General features: G+C 46.6%; 1 protein-coding gene across 43 annotated transcripts in view; it reads left to right on the top strand.

Moving 5' to 3' along the window:
- Positions 1-26243, top strand: part of AFF1 (ALF transcription elongation factor 1) — a 195997-nt gene that overhangs the window by 136974 nt on the left and 32780 nt on the right. For all 43 annotated transcript variants that reach the window (XM_084973570.1, XM_084973567.1, XM_084973568.1 and 40 more), the window contains 6 exons: positions 6095-6181; positions 7054-7090; positions 10212-10263; positions 20711-20765; positions 20890-20927; positions 23111-23297. In XM_084973570.1, coding sequence (XP_084829696.1) covers positions 6095-6181; positions 7054-7090; positions 10212-10263; positions 20711-20765; positions 20890-20927; positions 23111-23297 — 456 coding nt within the window. The remainder of the gene's footprint in view (positions 1-6094; positions 6182-7053; positions 7091-10211; positions 10264-20710; positions 20766-20889; positions 20928-23110; positions 23298-26243) is intronic.

The following is a 26243-nucleotide window of genomic DNA, read 5'->3' as shown; positions in this document are numbered from 1 at the left end:
CGCAAACTCCCCGTGCATCCCACACCCTCCCCCCTCCCCTTTAGCAACCACAAATCTGTTCTCTAAGTCTGTGAGTCTGTCTCTGTTTCATAAAGACATTCACTTATCGCATTTTTTTAAATTTATTTTTTTGTCTTTGGTTGTTTTAGGGCCGCACCCGCCGCATACGGAGGTTCCCAGGCTAGGCGTCAAATCAGAGCTGTAGCCGTCGGCCTACACCCCAGCCACAGCAACTCGGGATCTGAGCCAAGTCTGGGACCTACACCACAGCTCATGGCAACACCAGATCCTTAACCCACTGAGCGAGGCCAGGGATCTTACCTGCAACATCATGGTTCCTAGTCGGATTCGTTTCTGTTGCGCCACGATGGGAACTCCTATCCCATATTTTAGATTCCAAGTATGAATGATCTATTTGTTTTTCTCTTTCTGACTTACTTCACTTAGAATGAGAATCTCTAGTTGCATCCAGGCAGATTTTATTAACTGAGATGAAGTCTACAAACTGCAAGGCATTTGGACCAGAATTTTAAGACATCTGTCCTTTTCTGATTGTCCATTGAAGACTCAGGAGAACCACTCTCTTCCCAGAGTGAAAACTCCTTGGATTGCTGCAGTACAGGAGCCTGGGGTTTGATTGACACGTCTTGGCATTTTATATGTGACACCTCATGTGTATGGCCTTATCTGTAAAGAGGCCATGCATTTTTAAAGAGATAAAAAGAAAACAAGTAGAAAATAAATGGACATCTTTAGATCTACCTTCAAAGGGTTATTTTTTTGCTCTTGTGTATTGAGATCATGCCAGGAACATTTGCACTGCTTCTGCAAATGCATCATTGAATCCATTATCCATTTGTTCAATTTTTCTTGTACAAGGACGACAAATTCCTTCTAGAATTTGGTTCCAGGAAAAAAATAAATTCCCTTCATGAACCGACATGCTTTCTTTTTATCAGAGAAGAATTAAATAAACTGTTGTGTCTCCCATTTTGGCTTTAATTTCCAGGAAATCTAGAGCTACATTTCATGCTCAAATTCAGTAATTATAACTAAGAGTTTTGTTTATTTCTCGTTCTTCCTCAATGGTTTCTAGTTTTCTTCCATGTCGTTTTTAAGGATAATTTTACTTTGTCTTTTACTATAAGGTTTTTGATTTGGGTGGGGGTGGGAGTGGGGAAGTAGAAGAGGTAGGACATGTGTACCTGTTCATTTTTTATCTCTCCTGAGCACATTTTCCCTCCGAAATAGATGCTTTAATTTTTCATGGCAAAGTATTAAGTTAGGTGGTGCTGAAACCAGTAATTAAGTATATTGGTTTCCTTCTCATTTGTGAAATTTTTGGCAAAAGTGATTATATAAATATTTGGAAAACAGTCCCATCATTTGTATGTTACAATCTTTAGTCCCCTGTTTTCATAGTTAGAATTTTATGAGAAAGGAAATACTTTGTACTGCTGAAAATGAGAAATTTTTGCCAACTAGTGAACAGGATTAATAATAAGTTATCTTTTTTTTTTTTTTTTGCTTTTTTTAGGGCCTGCACCCATAACATATGGAAGTTCTCAGGCCAGGGATCAAATCAGAGCTAGAGCTGGCAGCCACAGCCATGCCAGGTCTCAGCTACAATTGCGACCTACACCACAGCTCACGACAACGCCAGATACTTAACCCACTGAGAGAGGCCAGGGGTCAAACCCGCATCCTCATGGATCCTAGTTGGGTTCATTAACCACGGAGCCACGAAGGAAACTCCAATAATAAGTTATCTTGATCTTCTTCCTGTTTTATCTTCTTCCTCTGGTATTTCTGAAAGTCTTTGGTAAGATGAGTCATAAACATAACACATGAATTTGTTATAAAATATGGCCCGAGAGTCTTCTCTGAAAGTGTGTGTGATTTGTTCTCTGTTTATTCCAAGAGTGGAGACAACAGTGTAGATCAGTCGTCTCCTGCACGGGTCAGATGCATCTCTTAGGTTTTAATCTGTGTCAATTTACAACTTGTCAAGTCCTTTATATAAGGTGATGGAATTGGAGCATCAGGCAAGCCTTTTTAATTTAGTAAATTGGTCCATTCTCCGTCCCCTCTTGGCCCATCTCCGTTTGATGAGTTTGTGCTTCCCTGGAAATGCTTGGAAGTCGGTGGCTAATGCAGGCTGCGGAGGGCGGGGGGAGGTGTCTTTCACTCGGAACCTGTAAGTAGAGAAAGCAAATCAAAGGAGATCCTGGGCCGAGACAGGCATGGCCTCGGCCGCCACCGCGCGGAGACCTCGCGTCTGCCCCCTTCTCTCCTGCTCCCGTGGGCCTCTGAGGCCGTGTGTCCTCCACCGACCTCCGTTTCCTCTCGGGTGAAATGGAGGCCCTGGGCTGGAAAAGAGCAGATGACTGCAGGGGCAAACCCAGCTCTCACTCTCTGATGCCGATCAGATCCTCGTGGCTCCCGTTCTTCTCTCCCACCAGCGAGTCCCGAGATGGCCAGGAATTCCACCGCCTTCGCGACGCGAGACCGAAATAGTCAGGGCTTCCCTCAAAGAGAAACTCACAGCAGATGACGTCGGTTGGTTGTCCGATGGCCGTGTTTTACCGAAAGGGCACCTGGAGTGGGCCTGTGACTCCTGCAGCCTGGCAGGCATGAAAACAGCAGACACACACTCCCAGCAGCCAGGAGGTGGTCACACACAAGGGCCCAGACAGGGACTGCCCCCTCCGTGGGTGTGTGGAAACAGCTAGATGTTCGTCTTACCGTGGCACAGCCTGGGCAGCCCTGGGGGGACGTTAACACAGGACTCAGAGACATGACCTCAGGGCATCAGTCCCGTGCCACCGGTGCAGTGAGTGGTGGGTGGCACCATTATTTGTTCATTCACTTATTCAGCAACGAATATCCATGAGGCCCCCCATATGGGTGGCGTACTTGTGCAGGTGCTTGCTCCTGCGGCTGTCCTAGTAGCAGGGAAGCTCAGGTGTAATAAAGGGGCAGATGCTGACAGATGTTGACAAGCACCATGCGTCAAGCAGGCGAGGGAGGAGAGGCGCAGGCAGAGGAGAGCCTTAGGGCAAGAGTCCCGAGTGGGGACGGGTGGGTGGGTTGGAGGAACGGTGAGAACGAGACAGTGTGTCTAGAGCCGACAAGCAAGGTGGACAGTGGGGAGGAGCTGGCAGCGGGGGCACCTCGCAGGCCAGGCCTGGAGCAGGTGCCGCTCATTTCACCCCCATGCACGCGCTAAGTCACAGGGCAGGCAGCTTCTTCTCCTTACGGCCCTAATTCTCCTAAGGCCGAACTTCCTCTGGTAAGCTAGGCATTTCAGGAAGTACATAAATTCTTTCATGCTACCAGCAAACCACTTAGGGCCTGAAAGAGTTTATATACTTTCCCACTGCCTCATTTAATAGCTGGGGCAGCCTTAGGCATCGAGAATACAATGGTTGTTTCCCGGGAATTGCTGGTGACTAAAAGTCATAGGTGCCGCTGGGATTCTGAAGAATTTCTTGGAAGACAGAAGGGTGAGACTTTGAAAACAGTGTCTCAAGTAATTATTACCTGTTTTTTTACATTGTAATGTTCTGATGGACCCCTGCCTTCTCCGATAGTCGAATAAATAGAATGGCAGGGAGCTGTCTTTTAAATTCTTTAAAACCTAGACTTTTAATTAAACATTGCAATGCTTTTTCTTTATTAAGTGCTTTCTCTGACCATGTATTCTAGCACTTTCCACGCTGAAAAATAAATGGTTTTTGCCCACCTCTTCCTGAGCACTGAGGCTCAGAGAGCTCCGACCCCTCAGGCTGCCCTTGAGGTCAGAGTCAGAGTTAAGAGCCAACCCAGGACTCTGGCTTCAGAGCTGCTTCTCTTTGCATTCCGTTTTAGCACAGAATTCTTTTGTGTCGCACAGAAGACAGTTAAGTGAGCAAGGGCACTTTAGCAAAAAGTACCCAAGCCAGCATCGGTTACTTGGCTTGTTGCTGAGCCCAGTGATTTATTTATGTCTGTTCTCCGCTGGGTGGCGGCGGCGGGGAAGGCGTGCACAGAGGTGGGGAGTGGAGATGCTTGTCCCAGCTCCATCACCAGTTGTTGCAAGGACTGGGTGGCATTTCTCTGGTGATGGAGAGGTTGGGCAGCCGTTTGGGGAGAAGCACAGTGCATTGCAGAGGCACAGGTGAGGTAATACAGCACAGTCTGGGGTCCCGAGCTTGCTGGTCAAGGCTCGCCTGTCAGTCTTGAAGCCAGTGTACTGGGCAGGTCTGACGCATGTGGGGATGGGCTTCTTTTTCTTGGACTCAGAATGAAAAGGGACAGTTCCCCGTGCTCTCAGTTGTCAGCTTCCTGGGCAACCCGATCCTGCCTTTTTTTTTAAGGATTGCATCTGTGGTGTATGGAGGTGCCCATGCCATGCTAGGGTTGAATTGGAGCCACAGCTGCTGGCCTACAGCACAGCAATGTGGGGTCTGAGCTGCATCTTCGACCTATACCACAGCTCATGGCAATGCCGGATCCTTAACCCACTGAGCGAGGCCAAGAATCGAACCCGAATCCTCATGAATGCCAGTTGGGTTCATTACCGCTGAGCCACCATGGGAACTCCCAATCCTGCCATTTTAGCCATCGGTTTTCCCAGCTGGTATTAATCTACATTGCCATCCTAGCTCTTCCACAAAGAGTGTGTACGTGTGTGTGCCCGTGTGTGCATGCATGTTTGCCATTAGACCCCTTGAATCTGATGTTTTGTTTTCCACTTGTTTTTTGGCAAGCGAGCGTGCTTAGGAAAAAGACTACCAAGTTAAATACAGTCATTCGTTAGATAAAGAAATCCCACCTCGATGAAAACTGAACAGAAATGAAACTTCTGTTAACGAAAAAAGATGGCTTTTGAAAGGCCTTCTCCACAAAAGTTCTTATGTTCTAATCATGTGTATCAGGGAAGGGTCAAGTCCATTAACACCCTCCCAAGTGGAACAAGTGACCTGAATTACTTGTTTGCTTAAGTCAAACAGGAAAGTTCTTCTTCCTTTGAACTTAAATAATTCCAGGAAATGCAATAAAGAAGCTGAGGGAGAAAGAAAGCATTGAGACGAGGCTGAGTTTTCGTGGTTATATAAGCTCTGGGAACACCTACTACCGTTTTTACGCTGTCCAGAATGTGCAGACCATTCATGGTCGGTGTGCTTGTTTTTCTTCTTCCAGCTGGTTTCAGTTTTGTTTATTGGAGATGTTCCACTTTCCACCATAGCTCACCAAGCAGGAGTCCTTTCAAGAGTAAATGAAATAACTTGTTATGTCTTTCTAGGGCTGTACCTGCGGCATATGGAGGTTCCCAGGCTAGGGGTCTAAATCGGAGCTACAGCTGCCGGCCTGTGCCACAGCCACAGCAACACCAGTCACTACGGCAAAGTGACTCAGTTATATATGTGTCTACACACACACACACACACACACACACACACACACACGGATGCATTCTTTCTCATATTCTTTTCCATCATGGGCTATCCTGGGAGACTGGATGTAGTTCCCTGTGCTATAGAGTAGGGCCTTATTGTCTGTGCCTTGTAAATGTGATAGTTTGCATCTCTTAACCGCAAACTCCCCGTGCACCCCACACCCTCCCCCCTCCCCTTTAGCAACCACAAATCTGTTCTCTAGGTCTATGAGTCTGTCTCTGTTTCATAAAGAGATTCACTTATTGCATTTTTTTTTAATTTATTTTTTTGTCTTTGGTCGTTTTAGGGCCGCACCCGCCGCATACGGAGGTTCCCAGGCTAGGCGTCAAATTGGAGCTGTTGCTGCTAGCCTACACCCCAGCCACAGCAACTCGGGATCCGAGCCGCATCTGCGACCTACTCCACAGCTCACGGCAGCGCCGGATCCTTAACCCACTGAGCGAGGCCAGGGATTGATCCCGCCACCTCATGGTTCCTAGTCGGATTCGTTTCTGTTGCCCTGCGACGGGAACCCCATGAAATAACTTTTAAGATTTCACTTATTTTCACTGACCATCGCTCCACTCTCCGTTCAGTTAAAGACGTTAACTTCGATAGCAATCACTGTTCGATTTATAATCTCCTTTTCCTTCCCGTTCCACGTCTCTTTCCAGGAAATGACCCATTCATGGCCGCCTCCTCTGACAGCCATACACACGCCCGGTACTGCTGAGCCGTCCAAATTTCCTTTTCCCACAAAGGTAACCCCTGACAAGCCTAGGAGGACGGGTCTCAGTACTGCTGTGCACCAGATTAGTCGAGTATTGCTTGTTGATCTTCAGAGACCAGGTTAAAATTGCAATTAATTGAGCTTCTAAAGTGCTTCCCGACGCACCCAGGTGCTTTACTCTCCAGTTATGTCAGTAAGACCATCTTACGTTTGTATAGGGTTTTGTAGCTGAATATGAACATATTCAAGCCTTTATAATCTTTCATTTTTGGGATCTTAACCGTAGAGTGGGGAGAACTGGAGGAACAGGAAAATAAAATGAGGTGGGGTGTTTTCTTCCTAGTTCGGGATTTAGAGCCATACATACATACATCTTTTCTTTCTTTTCTTTTTTTTTTTTTTTTTTTTTTTTTTTTAGGGCTGCACGCTCGGCATATGGAGGCTCCCAGGCTAGAGGTTGAATCAGAGCTGAAGCCGTCAGCCTACACCACAGCCACAGCCACTCGGGATCGGAGCTGCATCTGCCACCTATACCACATTTCACAGCAACACCAGATCTTTAACCCACTGAGCAAGGCCAGGGTTCGAACCTGCATCTTCATGGACAGGTTCGTTAACCACTGAGCCACGATGGGAACTCCCATAGGTATATACCTCTTACACATGTCATACCTCCTACACTTTCCTAAAGTTTAGTGGGATCAGCTGCATTCGTGGTGGTTTTAATAGCAAGGTAATCAACTGCTGACTTGCGTGTTTCTCTGTTGAATAATATATTGAACACATTGCCCCTTTTCATGGTTAAAAAAAAAAAGAACTAGATTGATCAGTATTTCTCAGGTTTAGCAGTGATGTATAAACCATAATATTGTATTAACTAGAGGTTTTTATTTTTCTTTCTAGGATTCTCAGCATATTAGTTCTGCAACCCAAAACCAAAGTAAGTGATTATGTGGAACTTGTTATTGCATTGGAGACCGAGGCCTGGTTTTTACTGTTTTAATATTAAAAAACATTAATGAAAAATTCCTGAGCAGAGACGAGTGTTTCCCGCGGTTAAAGAATAGGAAGAAAGGACAAAATTAAGCTGTTCTTTAGGTAGAATTTCAGATTATTGCAAAGAGTTCTTGAAGATTTCTTAGTAAGGTACCTGACTAATATAATTCGCTATTACCTGACATTTGACAAATATCTTAAGAGTGCCCTAAAAGCGTTATTGCCCCGGAATTGTATTTAACAATGGGTTGGAGTGTTTTGTGTGGTTCTTGTTTTTTTTGTGTGTGTGTGTGTGTGTGTGTGTCTGTGTTTCAGTCTTTTTCGGTCCTACACCACAGCTCACAGCAACGCCAGATCCTTCACCCACTGAGTGAGGCTGGGGATTGAACCCCAGTCCTCATGGATACTAGTCAGGTTCATTACCGCTGAGCCACGATGAGAACGCCCTGATATTTTTTTTAGAAAAAGCTAAAGTGATTTTTATAAGGAAGAGCGCTCGTGGCCTCTTTAGTCCTTCTGTAGGTACTGGCCATGTAATTCTTTTCGGTTCCTCCTGGTGAGCTGTGGTTAGCCGATTGTGGTTACAAGTATGAACGGTACATTCTTGAGAATTGAGGGGGAAGCAGAAGAAGGTTACCTGGATGCAGCCTTTCTCTTCATCAGGAACCCTTCGATGCACTAAGTTCTTTGTCTCAACTGCATGCGAGGCATTTCAAGCCTTACAGAAATGACTTGGCAGTCGTTTCGCTCCTCCACGTGTGGTTTTAGCCTTCACAGAATAAGGAGACCAAGGCAGGGTGAGTGGTGCGTGTGGGTGGGTGGGGTGTGTGTGTGTGTGTGTTGGGAAAAGATTGCTCCTAGGCATTCTGGAGAGGTGACTCTTCACACCTCTCCATCTCAGTCTTCTCCCTCCCTTAGAGGTTCCCTTGATCGTCCGATTGTTTAAGTTGCAAGGATATGAGGAGAGTTTTAAAAAAAAAAAAAAAAAGATGAGAAAGGCAAGAAATGGAATATCCTTCCTCTAGAACAGAAGTAGGCACCCTGTAGGCTGGGAGCCTGATCTGCTATACAGCTAGTTTTTGTAGAGAAGGTTTTACTAGGACACAGCCACACGCCTTCTCTTGGGACTGCTGCAAGGTGTAACACGCAGAGGCTAAATTATTTACTATGAGACCTTTACAGAAAAAGCTGCCATCCCGTGCTCTAGAAATACTGAGTAAGACCTTGAGGTAACCCCTAACTAAATCCCCCCCCGGGGGGGCAGTGTAATAAACCCAGCCTTCTTGCCACAGTCCTGGGAGCTGGGGAGATCTTTTTTCCTAATGCCTTGGACTCCCATCCAGAGATGGGCAATGGGTGAAGTGGCCCAAGTCTGCAGGTGGGCCGCCAGCTCAGCCGTGGGCAGGACTGCTGTGCACCCCTTTACCTCCCTGCTCCCCCCACGCCGCCCCATTTGCTAGGGCTGCCCCCCATGCAGATGGTATGCCCTCCCCTGGGTTACTCACAGTTTGCATGATTGCTGTCTTCTGGTTTAGAAAGACCTTGTAATCCTCGAAACTGATAGCTCCTTTCAGCAGACTGGAGTTGAAGAGGAACGGGTGAGCGCTTTCTTGGCCGGGGACGGTCCCCTTCCAGGCCTGTGGCGTAGAGTAGACTGATTCCTTGTGGCCTTGATGAGACGTTGCAGGTGCTGGCAGGTCTCCTGTAGGTCTCGGCTCAGCACATGCTTGCCATGGGGTCTTTCATGCTGTGTGCTCGAAAGCCTTGTTTGCCTCTGTGGGGCCTCGGTGGACCCTAGAGGGGTCTGCTTGTGTGTTGGGTGGGGAGGAAGGGCCGTATGTGTAGATACAGCTTTCAGAAAGGTGGACTGTGACAGATTTCACAATTCGGATGTCTTGAGTTGTCTCTTGGTTTTGGAGTCTGTGGAGGGATAGGGATTTTACTTGTATGTGCCCCAGTATTTCTGTCCGCATGGGCAAAACACACGGCTGCCTGAGGACTACCAGAGCCTCGTGGAGCTGGATGTGAGTGGACTTTAGCCCCAGGAATGTGTGGCCGCAGCCTGGCTAGCTTGCCAGGAGGGGAAGCAGTTTAAACACGTCGTGTAAGAGCTGCTGCCACCACGAGGATAAGGCGCTTAACTGCAGACCTCAAGGGTCTCCACAAGGCATTTGTGGTTCCTTTCCTCACCCCAGATTTCTGTCGCTGTCCTGGTGGCGCCAGCAGCGTCGTCTTCCTGAGGCCTTGCTGTGTCCTGCTTCGGCGGGGTCTTCATTGCCCAACGACTCCCGTTTTCACGTCTCATCGAGGCACTCGGGACCCCCCGAAATCTGCCTCCCCTGGTCCTCTCGTGCACGCGGCACCCGGCCTTCTTCCCCGTCCCGATCTGGCCCGGGTCAAGTCCTAAAGAGGTTGAGATCCTCCGTCCTTGGTCCCTTTTCTAATTCGCTGCCTCCGGTCACGACCAGCGGCTGAGCATTCTCTCGAGCCCCCAGCCGTCCATGCAGAGGCTGCGGCGCGTGCTCATCCCGCACCGCCTCGCGCTGCAGACACGCGTGCGCGTCCCATGTCCCTCCAGCAGCCGTCGTCGAGGACGGGGGCAAATGCCTTGAATAGTTGGTGTCTCGGGGGCAGTTTGTAAAGCACGGATGAATAAATGAAGTGGGGGCGTTGAGCAGTGGGGGAAGAGGTGGGGACACAGTGGGCCAAGGACAGAGGCTGTACAAGGGCGTGCTGGCAAGTCACTGCTGGGTGTGTGACGTCCCATCACGTGGGCCTCGGCAGCCCCCAGCAGCTGCCGGCAAGCGGTCTGCGTGCTGCAGGCGATGCCCTCAGAGTGTGTGTGTTTTAAGGGCTTCCCAGTCCTGGGCAGACCTTCTCGCTAAAGGTGACACGAGCATGCTTTTGTAAGCAGAGTGTCGCACTCTGCTCGACAGCCCTGAAGTCTCCTGAGCGTTTGGGTGGAAAAGGAGGGAGGGCAGCAAAAAAGGGGAGGGAATTTGTAACTAAGTCTCCCGAACTCGTCCTTGTGCTGCTCTGATCGTTTTTTTTTTCCTCCCCCACAGAACAATATGACACATCTTCAAAACCCCACAGTAATCCTCAGCAGGGAACATCGTAAGTTAAAAAAAAGAATGCTTTCGTTTATGAAAAGTTGATGATGTAACATTGTAAGGTCCCCTGTCAATCGGTTGTTGAGAGCCCCCTCCCCCGCTGCTTTCAGTCATGACGCGTGAAGTACTGCTGCCTTGTAAACGGGAGGCATAACCCACATTTCTGTTTGGATTAAGCTCTCCCGTTGGAGGTTTAGACACCAGAAGAGTTTGCTAAAGGGTTTTCTTAAAAAGAAAGGCTTTTGAACTATTGTTTGCATGTTAACTGTGGAAAATTGAAGGTTTTAGCGTTATAAATTTTAGTCTTAAATAGCTTTAGCTTTTGGAAACAAATTTTGGGGGCGTGTATGTGTGCGCACACAATTTCAGGTTTCCTGCCACTTTTTTGGCCCAGTTTTAACTAATAAAGAATGAGCCTTACTGCCCAGCTGTTCTTTATTAAGGCCAAGCGAAGTCCAGATATATCTTGGGTTTTTGGAACAGTTGAAACCAACTGCATAGTGAAGATTTTTAAGCCGGCATTTTGACCCAATTTGTCGTTTCTTGGTGGTATTGCACTCATCTGTCTGTCTTCGTGGCTAGCAGTGGTTCAGGGGCTAAGCAAGGAGGCCCTTGTTTCCTCAGTATCTGATCAGTTAGTACCATGCCAATTGCTCATCTCCACGGAGTCCAGGTTCAAGCTCCGGCTTTCTTCTGTTTTCCGGGTGTAGTATTTGTTCCCTGTGTTTGGGGAGGGATGTTGCTGGGGACTGGATCTCTCAAAGGCTGTCATAGTTGAGGCAGAGTGGTTCTCGGTATCCGCTCACCACCTGAACGTGGCCGAGTTAAGTCCTGGTCCCTGGGGCCGGGTCCTTGATGCAGTTGTTTTCACTTCTCTGCAGCAAAGTAAGAAAAAAAGGAACGAGGGGGGTTTTGGTTAAAAGACAAATTTGTTGTAGTTTGAAGGATGGATTTTCATGTGTGTAAAAAAAAGTCTGTTTTGTTTACGATTCTGGCTGAGGTGAGTTTTCACTTATTTTTTTTACCCTTTGCTGGAAAAAAGAATTAACCCTATATTAGTTATTCTTTTCTGCCTTTTTTTCCCTCCTTTTCTCTTTTTAAAAAATATTTCTCAAATAATTTTTTTTTTGCTTTTTTGCTTTGCTTTTTAGGGCTGCACCTGCGACATATGGAAGTTCCCAGGTTAGGGGTGAAATCCGGAGCTACAGCTGCCGGCCTACCCCACAGCCACAGCAATGCCAGATCTGAGCCGCATCTGCAACCTGCACCGCAGCTTGCAGCAAAGCTGGATCCTTCACCCACTGAGCAGAGCCAGGGATCAAACCCGCATCCTTGTGGGTACTGGTTGGATTTGTAACCAGCTGAGCTGCAGCAGGACCTCCTCCTCCTTTTTCCTTTTAAGAAAACTTTTCTCCTGAGTTCTGAAAGTCTAGAATCACCCACTTAGATTATAGTTAGAGGGGGAGGTGGTCAGTTAAGCCAGATGGCAGTAGGTGGAAAATAGACATGACAGCGCCAAGGACCACACTCCTGCTAATTCCGTGCAGGCTCTGTAACATCCCTGAGGTTCTGTGCCTTGTGCTCTTTGTAATGGTTGGTAGTAAAGCCCTTTCGACCATAAGAGCCCCTGGCTGATGTCTTAGGAGGAGTGGGGAATTGAACTTGTGTCCCTGGAGTTGCCATTGTGGCTCAGTGGGTTTCAAAACTGACTAGTATCCATGAGGATGTGGGGTCCATCCCTGGCCTTGCTCAGTGGATTAAGGATCCGGCATTGCCGGGAGCTGTGGTGTAGGTCACAGACACGGCTCGGATCCCGTGTTGGCTGTGGCTGTGGCGTAGCCCGGCAGTCGCAGCTCTGACTGGACCCCTAGCCGGGTACCATCTTTATGTCACAGGTGTGGCCCTTAAAAAAAAAAAAAATAAAAAGGATGTGTGTCCCTTTTGGCAATAAGAACAGAAGGGAAGTGGGCCCTGAGGAGCAGAGCTGGAAAAAGAAGCAGGTTTGCAGAGGAAGCCCCTGGGTCTCGTGTCGACCTGAGCCATCACTTCACACAGTTCGGGTCAGAGCTACAGCCTCCGACCCCAGTTCCCATCAGCTTTCCGACTAGAGTAGCTGGCATGGGCTCAGACTGTTTCTATGACAATTCTACTCATCTGAGAAAGGGGCTGTTCTGATAAGTGAGTTAAACCACTGAAATCAGAGGTGCCCGCACATTTATAAGAGGTACGCTTTATTTTTTTAAGTTTTTTGAAATCATAGTTGATTTACAATGGAGGTATGCTTGTATCTTGCAAACATAGGTAATGTTTTCTTTATAAAAACGGCTGAGGGAGTTCCCGTTGGGGCTCAGCAGAAACAACTCCGACTAGTATCCAAGAGGATGCGGGTTCGATCCCTAGCCTCACTCAATGGGTCGGGGATCCACTGTAGCTCTGATTTGAGCTTCCACATGCCCCAGATGTGGCCTTAAAAAGCAAAAAGTGCAACAAAAAAAAGTTGATTTGCCCTATCTAAAATTACCCAGAAAAGAATATTTCTTTTGATCCAAATAGGTGTGGAGAAGGAATGAGAGTGGGTCTGGGTGCAGGTGACAGGAAGAGAGTGTTCGGAGAGAAGTGGCAGTGCTGAGGCCGGGTGGTAGTGAGGGTTGTGAGGGGTGGGCTTGGTGTATTGATAGATACCAGAGAAAAGTACCTCTGGGAAAAAGGAATTGCTTTTATGGAGGTTGGCCGAAACCAGGGTCTCAATTAATTCGTCAAGTGCCCTCGGTGCTTTAGAGTTAGTGTGGCCAATCGCTTAGTGCTCGCAGGTTAATTTGATCTAGTGTCAGCGTGAGGGTTCTTGGACAAGCAGTTAAACTGTTTGAATGGCACGCGACGTGGCAGGGATGCACTTGGAATGTCAGGGAAAACAGTGTTAATTACAGGGTCCTTTGTACTTTGGTTTTAAAAAATCAATCTAGGTCTTAATGCTTTTCCTTTCAGACTTACTTGTACTTGGGACTCCTTGCACAAGTGGAGTAGTAGCATATGAACGCGAAAAAGGGGTCAGGCTCTGGAGAGCCAGCTGTGGAGAGTCTGTATTGACTCTTACATCTTTGCAGGTTTGGGGGCCAGTGCGTGTCAGCCGGGTGGTAGAAGAATGTGAGTGTGAAAGAAACATGTGCTGAACCCAGCACTTTAATTTTTGTTTTGTGTTTTTTGGTGGGGTTTTTTTGGCTGCACCTGCAGCAAACAGCATATGGAGGTTCCCAGGCGAGGGGTTGAATCGGAGCTATAGCCTCTGGCCTACACCACAGCCACAGCAACGCCAGATCCAAGCTGCATCTGTGACCTGCACTACAGCTCACGGCAGTGCTGGATCCTTAACCCACTGAGCAGGGCCAGGGACAGAACCTGAATCCTCATAGGTTTGTTCACATTTAATACACATTTATGCTAGAAACTTGCATAATGTGGAAGGGCTATGCTGGGGAGCCTATGAAATGAAGTGTGTTTTAAATAATTATAAAAAGGTGCTGGAGGATCAGAGTTCCCGTCGTGGCTCAGTGGTTAACAAATCCAACTAGGAACCATGGGGTCGCGGGTTCGATCCCTGACCTTGCTCAGTGGGTTAAGGATCCGGCGTTGCCATGAGCTGTGGTGTAGGTCACAGATGCGGCTCGGATCCTGCGTCACCATGGCTCTGGCGTAGGCCGGTGGCTGCACCTCAGATTGGACCCCTAGCTTGAGAACCTCCATGTGCCTCGGGAGTGGTCCAAGAAATGGCAAAAAGACCAAAAAAAAAAGTGCCGGAGGATCATCTTCCCGGTTTTCTGTTTGGAACTATACTTTGTCGCATGATGTCTTGAAGTAATAAGTTAATACCTACTTTAAGTGAATACATACTTCCGTACTTGGTCTTAAACCAAAGGTCAAATAAAATGAAAAAGACTAAATTTATCAAGTGCCTGTTTTGTAATGGGTAAGTGTTACGTAAATGTTAGTTGATGTTCTACATAGGAAAAGTCATTCTCATCATTCTTGAACATGCTTTTGACCCCAGTTCTATAAATATTATTCTTTGGGCTTGGCGCCAGGTGATTTGCAGATACTTCCAAACATTGCTTCCTCCATTCATCCCTTCCGCACACAGCTATGGAGCACACGCCGTGTGCCTGGTGCTGGTTTAGGTTCTTGGGGAAATAGTGGCCAATAAGACAAGAGTTCTTGTCTTCCATGTTTTGTGACCAAGTGCAGGTGGCATGTGATTCCACCGAGGTGATGTGACAGGGACAGGCTTGGGGGAGCAGGTTTTTTGGGTGGGGGTGATACTTCTGGGAGACCCAGGAACGGTTGCTTGGTGGAGGCGATGTTGGATCTGGAGCCTGAATGCGGGCAGACAGATAATACTTGCACCTTTAAAGGAGCTTGGTAGGCTTCCGGCTCAAAGGCATTTCAAAACACCAGGGAGTGGTTCTTTTTAGAAGAGCCTCCTTTGAAGTATTCGTTTGCATATGGAAAACCTGGTTTTCCAGATGCCCCCAAGGGTCTGTTTAAGTCTCATTTTTAATCATAAATTAACTGCTGACTTACTATAGTAAGTGACCCTAAAGCAATTTAAGCTTGGATTGAAAAATTGAGTAAGATGTATTTTTATTAGCCCTGGAAGCACTTTATGCATTCCGCCCCCTCCGGGATGCTGGGCTCCTAAAGAAGCAAGGTGTGTTCTAGTTGCCCAATAATTCTCCCTCCATCTCTCTCTCCCCTCCCCCCCTCTTCCTGTCTCACCCTCTCCATCCTTCAGAAGCCTCCAAAGCCCTCCGTGACCTACCACCCACGTCTCCATCTCGGTCCCTAAATCATCCCCCACCGCCCTCCCTTCCCCTGCCCCCACGAGACTTTGCATTCTGGCCTCTGCCGCTTTCTCTCCTCCTTTAGATCCCTCCTTGGGTGTCATCCATCGCTCATGAGTAATCGTCCCCAACTACCCCAGTGTGGACTGAAAACAACTCACATCCATCCTTCCTCTTTTATGCCTGTTTCTCTTCCATGGGCGTCTTTGCCACGTATTTCGGTTACGTCTCTCCCCCCGGACTATCCGTGCATGAGAGCACGAGAGCAGGGATTTCTCTCTGCCTGGAGTTGTATCTGTCAAGTGCAGAACAGGGCTGGGAACATAGTTAAGTACTCAGAATAAATGCACAAGGAAGAACATTACCCACAAGCTTGGTGAAATACCTATGAGCAATGTTTAGCAGACTTAGCATTTTCAGCGGTAATTTTTCCAGATTTTGTTTCTGGGTGTCCAGTACGTCATCTTGCACTTCAAATTTTCCCTCATTTATGCTCCTTGTGATTTTTCTCATGTCCTTATTTGACCTCAGATCATCTTCACTCAAATAATCTTTGACACCTTTGGCCACGATCGCTGCCTCATCAACCGTAAGCTCATGCACTGGACTGAGTCACTCTCCCCTACCTCGTTGTTAGTCCACGAATTTGAATTCCGCAAACAGTTGCTCCACAAATTTGAGTTCTGCCAACTCCCGTCACCGTTCGGAGAGTTCCCCTCATATGTCACAGCAGCTTAAGGTCTGCTTTTTCATTTTTAAAGATGTGTTGTCAGTGGAGTCCTCTTCCTAAGCGGTCGGCTCCCATCATCTCCGACGAAGCACACGCAGCCCTTATTTCTGCTCTGCGCCAGAGAAGGACTAGGAGCCTGATTTGATTTAAACATTTGGGAAATAGGAGACTCGTGCACGTTGACACATTCTCACATGCTCATTAGTGGTTTCTGAAAAGTATGTATCACTTTACTTGCCATTTTAAGCACGCCCAATACCAGGGCTGTGACGTAGCCGTTGCAGATAACTCTTGGGAGCGTGCCTGCTCTTGCTCTTGTCCACATAAAATGTGTGGCTCGACCATAGGAAGTGTTCAGCCAGGAGGTCTGTGTGTTGGAATAGTGTGGGGGGATCTGAATTGAGTTTTTTTTTTTTTGTCTTTTTGCCTTTTCTTAAGCCACTCCCACGGCATATGGAGATTCCCAGGCTAGGGGTCTAATCGAAGCTGTAGCCGAGGCTACAGCAACTTGGGATCTGAGCCGCATCTTCGACCTACACCACAGGTCACGGCAACACCAGATCCTTAACCCACTGAGTGAAGCCAGGGATCGAACCTGCAACCTCATGGTTCCTAGTCGGATTCGTTAACCACTGCGCCACGATGGGAACTCCCAGGATGTTACGGGATATTGGCAGTTGAAGCTTTGAGCAAGCCCAGGACTAAGGGATGAAGAAGGAATAAAGGCTCTTCTGGTGTGTCTTCACCCTGTACCAGTTGGCCTCTGAGTCACTGAAGCACACCTGCCAGAGCCTGTACGCGGCTCTGTCACCTTTGCAGAACAGCTGCCTGAAGAACGCATTTGTATAAAGGGGCTTGAGGATCGCTTGTAACCTTTGCTGAACGAAGTTTACCGAACCAATCATAGAGAATGTGGGTGAACCTACCTGGTAGTTCAAAGCGTGGCTTTAGCTGAGCATCTGTCTTCTTTTGGACAGTGCCAGGCTAAGCCACATGCTTTGAAATAACTGATTTGCCTTGAAGTTTGGAAATGAAATTAGGTATTTGACCAGTTTTAAGAGTAGGTAAGATTTAAAAGTTCATTTGTTTTCATAGGGGGGAAAATAGTGTATTCATTTTATTCTAGCATCATAGGTCCTGGTTTGTTTGTGTTTGTTTTTTGGCCACACCTGCAGCACGCGGAAGGTGCCCAGCCAGGGATCAGCCTGGGCCACAGCATTGGCAATGCCAGATCCTTAACCCACTGAGCTACCTGGGAACTCCTTGGTTTTTGTTTCTGTTTTTATTTATTTTGCTTTTTAGGGCCACACTTGCGGCATATGGAGGTTCCCAGGCTAGGGGTCGAATTGGAGCTACAGCTGCTGGCCTACGCCACAGGCGCAGCAATGTAGGATCTGAGCGACACCTGTGACCTACACCACAGCTCAGGGCAACGCCAGATCCTTAAACCACTGAGCAAGGCCAGGGATCGAACCCGCATCCTCATGGTTCCTAGTTGGATTCGTTTCTGCTGCGCCCCAATGGGAGCTCCAATTTGTCATTCTTGACATTCAAGAACCAGTCTAGTAAATGTAGAATATAATATGTAAAGTATAGTATAGTAATGTATTTTGTACTAATATAACTGGTATAGTAATTTTATTGATGTGCTTCATCTCAGATGTAATTATTTGTGGCACAAGTCAGGGATTTTAGCAACAGATCCCTTTAAACATAAAACATTTACCTGCCATCAGGTTACATTTTTCCCAACTATGTAGATCCTTAAAAAAAAAAAAAAAAAAAAAATTGGAGTTCCTGTGTGGCTTAGCAAGTTAAGACCCTGACATAGTGTCTGTGAAGATGTGATTCCTGGCCTTGCTCAGTGGGTTAAGGATCCAGTGTTGCCACAGGCTGCAGCATAGGTTGCAGACACGGCTTGGATCTGGCATTGCTGTGTCTGTGACACAGGCTGGCAGCTGCAGTTCCGTTTCATCTCCTAGCCCGGGAACTTCCTATGGTGCAGGTATGGCCCTAAAAAGAAAAGAAAAATCACAGTGGTATTCATGATTAATTTTCTACATTAGCAAAACTTGGTTATGCTTTTAAAGTAAATTTTTTCTTTGCTGTGGTGTAGGCTGGCAGCTGTAGCTCCAATTGGATCCCTAGCCTGGGAACTTGCATATGCCACAAGTGCAGCCCTAAAAAGCAAAAAAAATATCTTTCTTTCCTCCACTGCTGATTTATGTTAAGTTACCATCTCTGGCGATAGAATAAACCTTGGTTTCTGGATGATTCTGTGGTTACTCTCGGCTATATTGGAAGGCACAGCACACTGTGTTTGCTAATTCTTGCGTCAAGTCATACCCATGAATTTTGATGAAATGAAATGCCATGTGTAAATCCTTAGTATATCCTCCATAAATGATAGGTTTCATTTGACTTTATTGTTTTCATTTTTGAGTGAATGCTTCTTTGGAGATATCTTATCTTTAGCAATCTTCCTCCAGAGGTTACTGTCCCTTAACTCTTTAGGTCCTGAGTAAGTTTTCTACTACAGGCCAAATAAAAAAAAATTTTTTTTTTCTTTTTACGGTCCCACCTGCATCATTTGGAAGTTCCCAGACTAAGAGTCAAGTCGGAGCTACAGCTGCCAGCCTGCACCACAGCCACAGCAACGCAGGATCTGAGCCATGTCTGCAGCCTGTGCCACGGCTCATGGCAACGCCAGATCCTTCACCCACTGAGTGAGGCCAGAGATCGAACCAGTATCCTCACAGACACTGTGTTGGGTTCTTAACCCACTGAGCCACAGTGGGAGCTCCGGGCCTCTTTTGTTATCATTTACCTTATCCTCTGAAGGGGGAAGGGATCTGAGACGGCACTTTTATTCCCTAAGAGCAAGTGGAGCTAAAAGTCGGAACCTAAAACTTTCTGACTTACTAAGTGTACCTTACGTGCTCTGTGACTTGGGGAGAGTATGTGCACAGAGGCTAGGCATTCAGTAGCTGGGCAGACAGCTTACAAAGTAGTTAGTTAGTCCTCTGTTTGCAGCAGGAAGCACGGATGGATTACATGATCATTGATGTCTCAGGAAATTAAGGCCAATCAGCTTTATACAAAAAAAACCCAAAGGCTACGGGACAAAGAGGTCCATTTATTGTGGTTTTGTTGTTGTTGGTTAATATTGAATATACGCTGCTAGATTTTTTTTCCTGGTTGTATTATACCTAACATTTATTCCAAAGATACATCTTTTATCTTTTGCTCGTGTGTATCCCAGCCAAGCCACCATTTAGCAGGAAACCTGTTGAGTGACTTTTTCTTAGACACTGCTGCCAAGTCCTACATCTGAAGGCTGTGTCTTCTAGCCTTGCTAAAATATGAATTCAGCTTCTACTGAGTAAATATTGAGCAAGATCAACCTTTATGAGTAGCTGACAGTTCTCATATTTTTTAAGAAACGTAGCACAAAATGTTTTTAGTACATTTCTTGGTGAAAATAAGTCCTTGCCAGAATTATAGTATTGCATATAGTCAGTCGTTATGAAAGAGCCACGTTTTATCATTTATTTTCATTAGAAAACATGGTGATTTTTACCAAGGAGTCCCCACATAATCATGCCTGCTTACTTTAGTGGCAGGCAGTGGGTTGGCAATAAAAATAGTTGGTCAGAATATTGAAGAGGTATTTTTAGAAATACTGACGGGGTATAACTTCTAATGATTTGCTTTGGGGAACATCAGTAATATTCAAGAAGATGGTTTGTTTTGTTTTGTTTTGTTTTTCCAATTTCATGTATAACATTTCCTCAAATAGTCTTGCTTGTAAATTTTTGGCGGAACTGGGAAGGCGCGATTACTGGTTCATTTCCTTCATGTTGGTTATCTCTGTGGACGAAGGTGAAAGGGGAGTGGGTGGAGAAGGAACTAAGATTTGAGTAAAAACATGTACAGATTGGAAAATGTTTGCTTTTAATATTTGGTTCACCGTCAGCCAGAATGTCTGCAAATAAGTATTAAGATAACTGAGTTACATGAACTGAGTTTTTCGTTTCACCTGCATAATAGCAATTAAACACATTTTTAAGACAACAATAGTATTTGTGTTAACTACTCTTTTCACGGATTAATATTCAAGCAAACAAGAGGGTATTTGTGTCTGTGTGTGAAAAAGTTCAATATTAATAACATACTTGGGACAAAGGTAATGAGTTCCCATGTGGGGCAATGGGTTAAGGGTTCGGTGTTATCACTACAAAGGCTTGGGTCCCTGCTGTGCTGCAGGTTTGAACCCTGGCCCAGAAACTTCTACATGCCACAGGCATGCCCCCCCCCCCCAAAGTAACCTGTTTGTACTGTTGGGTAACAGTTACCTTGGTAAGCTTCATACATCTTACTATGTATTTATTTCATTCATAAGTAGCACTTTTGAAGAGCTATATCCTGTTTTAAGTACTTGACAGATATTCGTTCATCCACTCTTAATTCCTTTAATGGTTAATCGTGTATTCCAGTAATTGGAGACTGTGGAAGAAAGCTTGGGTGTATTCTGCGTGTGTTTTTTCTACACTGTTTATTTCTGTTGTTGTTTGGTTGGTTAGTGTGGCCCTGGGAACTCAGGGCTGGCAGCAGATCCCTTGTAGAACTTGTCGTTCCACTTTTCATGCTCAGAACGTGTGAAAGGTTCAGTCTTGAGATGGTACAAAGCTTGGACTGAACTAGTTTCTGTGTTCAAATTAGAGACCTTAACGTTTCCAGGAAAATAAGGCATTCGATGCATAAATAGAAGTGATGCCTGTCCCATCTCTCTTTGGTTTCATTAACTGCCTTTTCAATGTATATGCGCGAAGAAGCTACTAGGCATGATTTTCACTTGTGCACTGTCTCTGCCCCTTCCATTCCAGCATGCTCAGAGATGACCTTCAGCTCAGTGACAGTGAGGACAGTGATGGCGATCAAGTAAGTTCGGTCACCCCACAGAAGCGGGACTCCACGGACGTCTCTCTGCCATTGCCGAGCCGCTTGTCCTAACCTGTTTTTTGTTCTTTCCCTGGTCCGTCCTTCCCTTCTCGCCAACGCCCAGACCCCAGAGAAGCCTCCTTCCGCATCTGCACCTCCAAGGTACCGTGTGCGGGTTTCTCCCCATCTGCACAACATGTTCGCTTTGTTTGCTCCCAAATGGGGAAACGCCAGCCTCTTGTCGTACTTTCAGAGCTTCTTCGTGGGGAGATGGAGGTGGAGGAGCCCCGTTAAAAGAAAGGACCTGTTTCATATTTTGGAAGCTTCCATCAGCCCTGGAGAGGTTGTTCACTCTCTAAAAGAGGCAGCGTCCCCGCATCCCCCTAAACCTGATCAGTTCCTTAGGTTTAAAATGTGCGTGTTCAACGATAAATCACTTTCACCAGGATAATCGCAACCAGCATTTGAACAGTTATACTGACCAGCCCCGTGTTTTCATCAAAGTGACAGATGGGCTGTGTTTTCGAACATTCAAGCTGAACTAGTTCTAGAAATTGATTCCCCTCGTGCCTGTCTTCGTCGTTCTCCGTGAACTTTCGAATCTTTTCAGCTGCTTTAGGAAAGGGCCCGCAGCACAGTTTAGTGAGACGGAACGCGGCACTGATTGCGCTTTGTACACAGCTCGCCGTGTTTGAGAAAACGTCCTGCTCGGGGTTTGGGCAATGGGAACTCCCTGAACCAGCTTGATTTACCATTTCCTCTGGTACTGAATCGAGTGATTCGATACGCCAGCACCTGTCTTCCAGGAACAGAGTTAAATGACCCCCGAGCTGTTTGATTCCCTTGAGATGTGGTCACCCGTTCGGGGACCAGCTCAGCGCTGAAAAGCTTCCCCTGGGACAGCTGAGGTTGTAGTTACTGCGGAGGATGGTCGTGGAATTATGTGAGGTCTTAAGGCTTCATAACCTCTGCTTATTTATTTATATCTCACTTTGCTCAGTGATTTCTGGTGGCTTGTAATGACCTAGAAAATATGACAAGGTAAACCTAACTTCAAAGGGGATGGGGGGGAAAGGTGGGAAAAAAAAAAAAGGTAAAGGATAATCAGAGGCAGGAATAATGTTGCAAATGTCTCTCTTTCACATCATCCCTGGCTCAAGCTCTTCAGCTACCACAAATTTAAGGCAACATTTTTATATGAGAGAATCCTGTTGTTGTATAGTATTTGTTTGCAAATTGCCTCAACTAGTGAGTTTAATATTATCTAATAATGTTGTGTTATTCTACTAGCATTATTTAGTGTATTTTGGAAATATTTGAGGTCACTTTGGAGGCATTCACAGGTAGAGTTGTTGACTTACTTACTGCTTTGGCCCGTTCCATCTAGGGTAAGGTTTTAGGATAAGCTTTGAAATTCTGTGTGAGTCTGGCAGCGTGATCATGATGTGTTTTCTCATAGGCCTAGAGTTAATGCTCTCTCCTTGCTGTAGTTAGCTCTGCTGCAGCTGATATTTGGCGATGATGCTAAGCCCCTCGTAAGGAATGGTTCATTGTACACTTCTGCCCAAGAAGTGTGAGTGGATGGCCTTTGAGGTCACTTTTCCAAGGAAACCCCACTTGTATTCAGTTGTCCCTGCCACTCTACAGTTTGTCTCATCTCGAGACTAGAGGGAGACTTTAAGGGGCTGGCTGGTCTTTGATAAATGATCTCCTTTGGGTTTTATATTGCAGGCGTCAGCAAACTTAAAAGGGTCAGAATGTAAATCTTCAGGCTGTGGGGACCGTAGAGGCTGTGTGGCCTCTCGCCGCTCCTTCTGCAGTACAGAAGCAAACACAGACCACACATAAATACTGGACGTGGATGTGTTCCAGTAAAACTTGATTCAGAAACGCAGGCAAGGAGTTCCTGCTGTGGCTCAGTGGGATTGGAGGCATCTCTGGAGTCCGGGGACTCAGCTTCAATTCCCCGCCCTGCCCAGCAGGTGAAGGATCTGGTGTTGCCTCGGCTGCGGCTTAGGTTGCAACGGTGGCTCGGATCGGATCCCTGGCCTGGGAACTCCATATGCCATGAGCCGAAAAAGAAAAGGATAGGCGGGTGGCCCGCTTGGGCCATGATTTGCCAACCCCTGGTTTAAAGCGCCCAGCATCGCAAGTACAGGGCTTCTGGTTTTTGAGCCACAGGTGGGCCTTTCTTTGGACGGATGCTGTGCTCATTTAGTACCTGTAGGCAATCGCAAGGCCTTTTCTTAGGCGGGGCAGAAAAATGGGCAAAGAGGGAGCTGAGTAAGGCGGGAAGGAAGAGCCTCACGTGGGTCTTTGACCTCCGCTCTCCGCCTGCCCCGCAGCGCCCCGCCACCCCCGCCGCCGCCGCCTCCGCCTCCGCCGCCGCCCCCCGAGGCGGCCTCCGCACATTCCAGCAGCGCAGAGTCGGAGAGCACCAGCGACTCGGACAGCTCCTCGGACTCGGAGAGCGAGAGCAGCTCCAGTGACAGCGAGGAGAACGAGCCCCAGGAAGCCCCGGCTCCCCCCGAGGTACCGCCCCTCCAGGCCCCTCCAGGGCTGCGGAGCCCGCGAGCCTGGGCGCTCCGTCCAGGGGTGGCCTTGGCGTGGCTGTGTCTTGCCAGGCGGGTGGCGCTTGGGAGCGCTGTCTTCTGCCTCCTGGCGAAAACGCCAGCTTGTTCCCCGGTGCCACCAGAGCTGTTCTGAAGGGCAGCTCATTGAGAATGAGTGCATGCCCCCGCTTCCTTCCCCCTTCTTTGGAGGAAGAAAATTCGATGTTGGTTGGCTGCTGTGTTCCTATTAATGAGAAACCCTTTTGAATTTGGGAAATGAACAGGAGCCTGATTGAGCAAAGGGCTGTGGCCTCCAAATAAGCCATTGGAGATCCTATTTTTGAATGGCGGAAAGCCATGCATTAAATTGACGGTGAAGTGATTCTGCCAGGGCTGTGTTTCTTGCTCCCTCTGCCCCAGGTAAACCAGGGGTAATTGTGTTTGCCTGTCACCCACCCTTGGGAGACGTTGTAAAGATGAGCAGATGAGACCGAAAGCCCGAAGCACTAAATTTACCCATAGTTAGCAGTGTGCTGAACTCAAGAAATGCAGCAACAACTAACAAGGTTGCCAGGTTATCTTCAAAAGTTGAAGCAGCATGTGAACTGTTTGCTGGGGAAGGCATTCTTAGCTAGACCAGCTCGTATAGAGAAAATTATTCAGCCTATTTTAGGTGGGAATCCCAGGAAATAAAGATTTTCTGATTAAGAAAGCATTAAAGTCTTCAGTATTGGTCTCTGCTCTTTGGAAAGCAGGACCGGTGAACTAGAGCATTAACCAAATACGTCTGGAGATGCTGCAGGGAGACTGAAGAGCCACGTCTGAAGGGAAGGGAGGATGAGGAGATCATTTGAGTATTGCTTTTCTGTTGTTAGATGTGAATTTATGTCTGGCACAGAGTAAGTGCTTAATACATATTTTTTGAGTGAATCAACACAGATCAGCCTTAGCTGCCCTCGAAGTGCCTTTCAGATTTTAGAAGCTACTCCACGTGTGCCTGGGGGCTCTCAGTTTCCTCAGGAGATGCTGGTTGCTGTTGTAGTAATTCTTGGGTGCCCCAGGGGAAAAGGCACTGGATTTGTTCTGCTGAGGAACTGGGGGTTGTCCACGGCCCTAGTCAGGAGGTCTCTGCTTTATTTCTCACCTCATTCACCAAGAAACATCTGCATGCTTGTTTGGTTACTAATACAAGCAAGAGAATCCAATTAAATCATAAAATTCAAATACAACGGAAATGGCACCGATTTGGCTAGGCAATTGAAACCTGAAAGAAGAATTTAATCTGGTGTTTCTATTCGCGAAAATGGTTATATCTCGTTGCCGAATAGATTTAGAGGCTCTTAGAAGAAAAATGGATGTTCCCATCCTACTTTACTTTTTATTTTTTAAATTTTTAAAAATTTTTTTGTCTTTTCACTTTACTTTTTAAAATCGCTTTCCTAAATAGGTTCGTATTTGTACAATTATGTTGATGTGCAAATCTAGACTTGAGTATAGTTTTGTATGTTACGTGTCAAGGCTTGACTTCCTCAGACATACTTTATCTTTGACTAGATTTTAAACCTGTAATTTTCCCTTAAGGTATTGAATAGCCTTTCTTTCCTTTTTAAATAAAATACCTGAATTATTGTAAATCTGTGTTAGTTGATGAAAGGTACATGCATTCCATAATAGGTCATGGATCCTAGTTTTATCTTTCTCACCCTTTTCTTCATTCTATTTCTAATGCTGAGAAATTTGCTCCTTAAACCCCCATTTTAAATTCATTTGACACAGTAGTCTAATGATCTCACGAGATCTGAGATGTGACACATGTGCCAAGTGGGCTGGCGGTGAACTTGGGGAAAAGCCACTCTCTGCTTTATTGTGTGAGTCAGCATGTGAATCTCAGCTTTTCAGAATACATGGGACGCATCACCTCTTTACTGCTTAAGTAAAGTTCAGGGGAAACGGATTCTATTCTCAGTTGATTCAGGGATCTGCTTGGTTTTCTAATCCATTCATTGTCCAGTTCTTCGGTAGTAAGCTACTGTGGTTGATTACTCATTAAGCTCTTGGTACATGTTTTGTGCATTATGTGATGCAACCCTCCATCACCTCTAGAAGGCTGGGAACTTTCTTTTCATCTGTAAGGAAGTAAGTAGTAGCCCTTCGATCGAAACCATTGAAATCTGAGCCATTTCACTCAGAAGCCTTTTCTTCTTACTACACCATACACTCCTCCTCTCTTAAGTTTTGGACTCTACTCCCTTACAACTATGATATTTTACCAAAAAAAAGTAGGCATATATTGTGCAGGGCTCAGAACCTTTTTTTCGGTCTTCTGTTTTGTTTTTTAGGACCACACCTGCGGCATATGGAGATTCTCAGGCTAGGGGTCCAATTGGAACTGTAGCCGCCAGCCTACGCCAGAGCCACAGCAACGTGGGATCCGAGCTGCATCTGCAGCCTCCACCACAGCTCACAGCCATGCTGGATCGTCAACCCACTGAGTGAGGCCAGGGATCGAACCCGCATCCTCATGGATGCTAGCTGGGTTCGCTAACCACCAAGCCATGACGGGAACGCATCTTAAAACTTTTTATTCAGAGTCATAATTCATTCTAAAATGCATGCACTTTTGCCAGTTTGAGATGTTAGAATTAAGGGGCTGTACAGCCAAACTCTTACTAAAGTGCTTAATGGAAATTAATCATATTTTTTGTTTGGGTTGATGCAGCCCTGGGAGGCTGGGGCTGGGGCATGAGGAAAGGCTGAGGAGGAAATCAAAGTCCAAATCTCCATCCTGTCCACCAAGGCTCTTCAAGTTCATCTTAACATCGATTGTTTATCAATCCCTTAGGCACGACTTTCCCCCATCCAACGCCCAAATAATACCTGATCTTAAAGGAATTCTGTCCATTCTACGTCTCTGTGGGTGTACAGG

The sequence above is a fragment of the Sus scrofa genome, chromosome 8 (assembly GCF_054392235.1).
Source record: "Sus scrofa isolate SSC_HxYL_T2T_F1_AM1 chromosome 8, Sscrofa_HxYL_maternal_Yorkshire_Landrace_v2.0, whole genome shotgun sequence".
NCBI classification, from domain to species: Eukaryota; Metazoa; Chordata; class Mammalia; order Artiodactyla; family Suidae; genus Sus; species Sus scrofa.
This window is presented reverse-complemented; position numbering and strand designations above follow the sequence as displayed.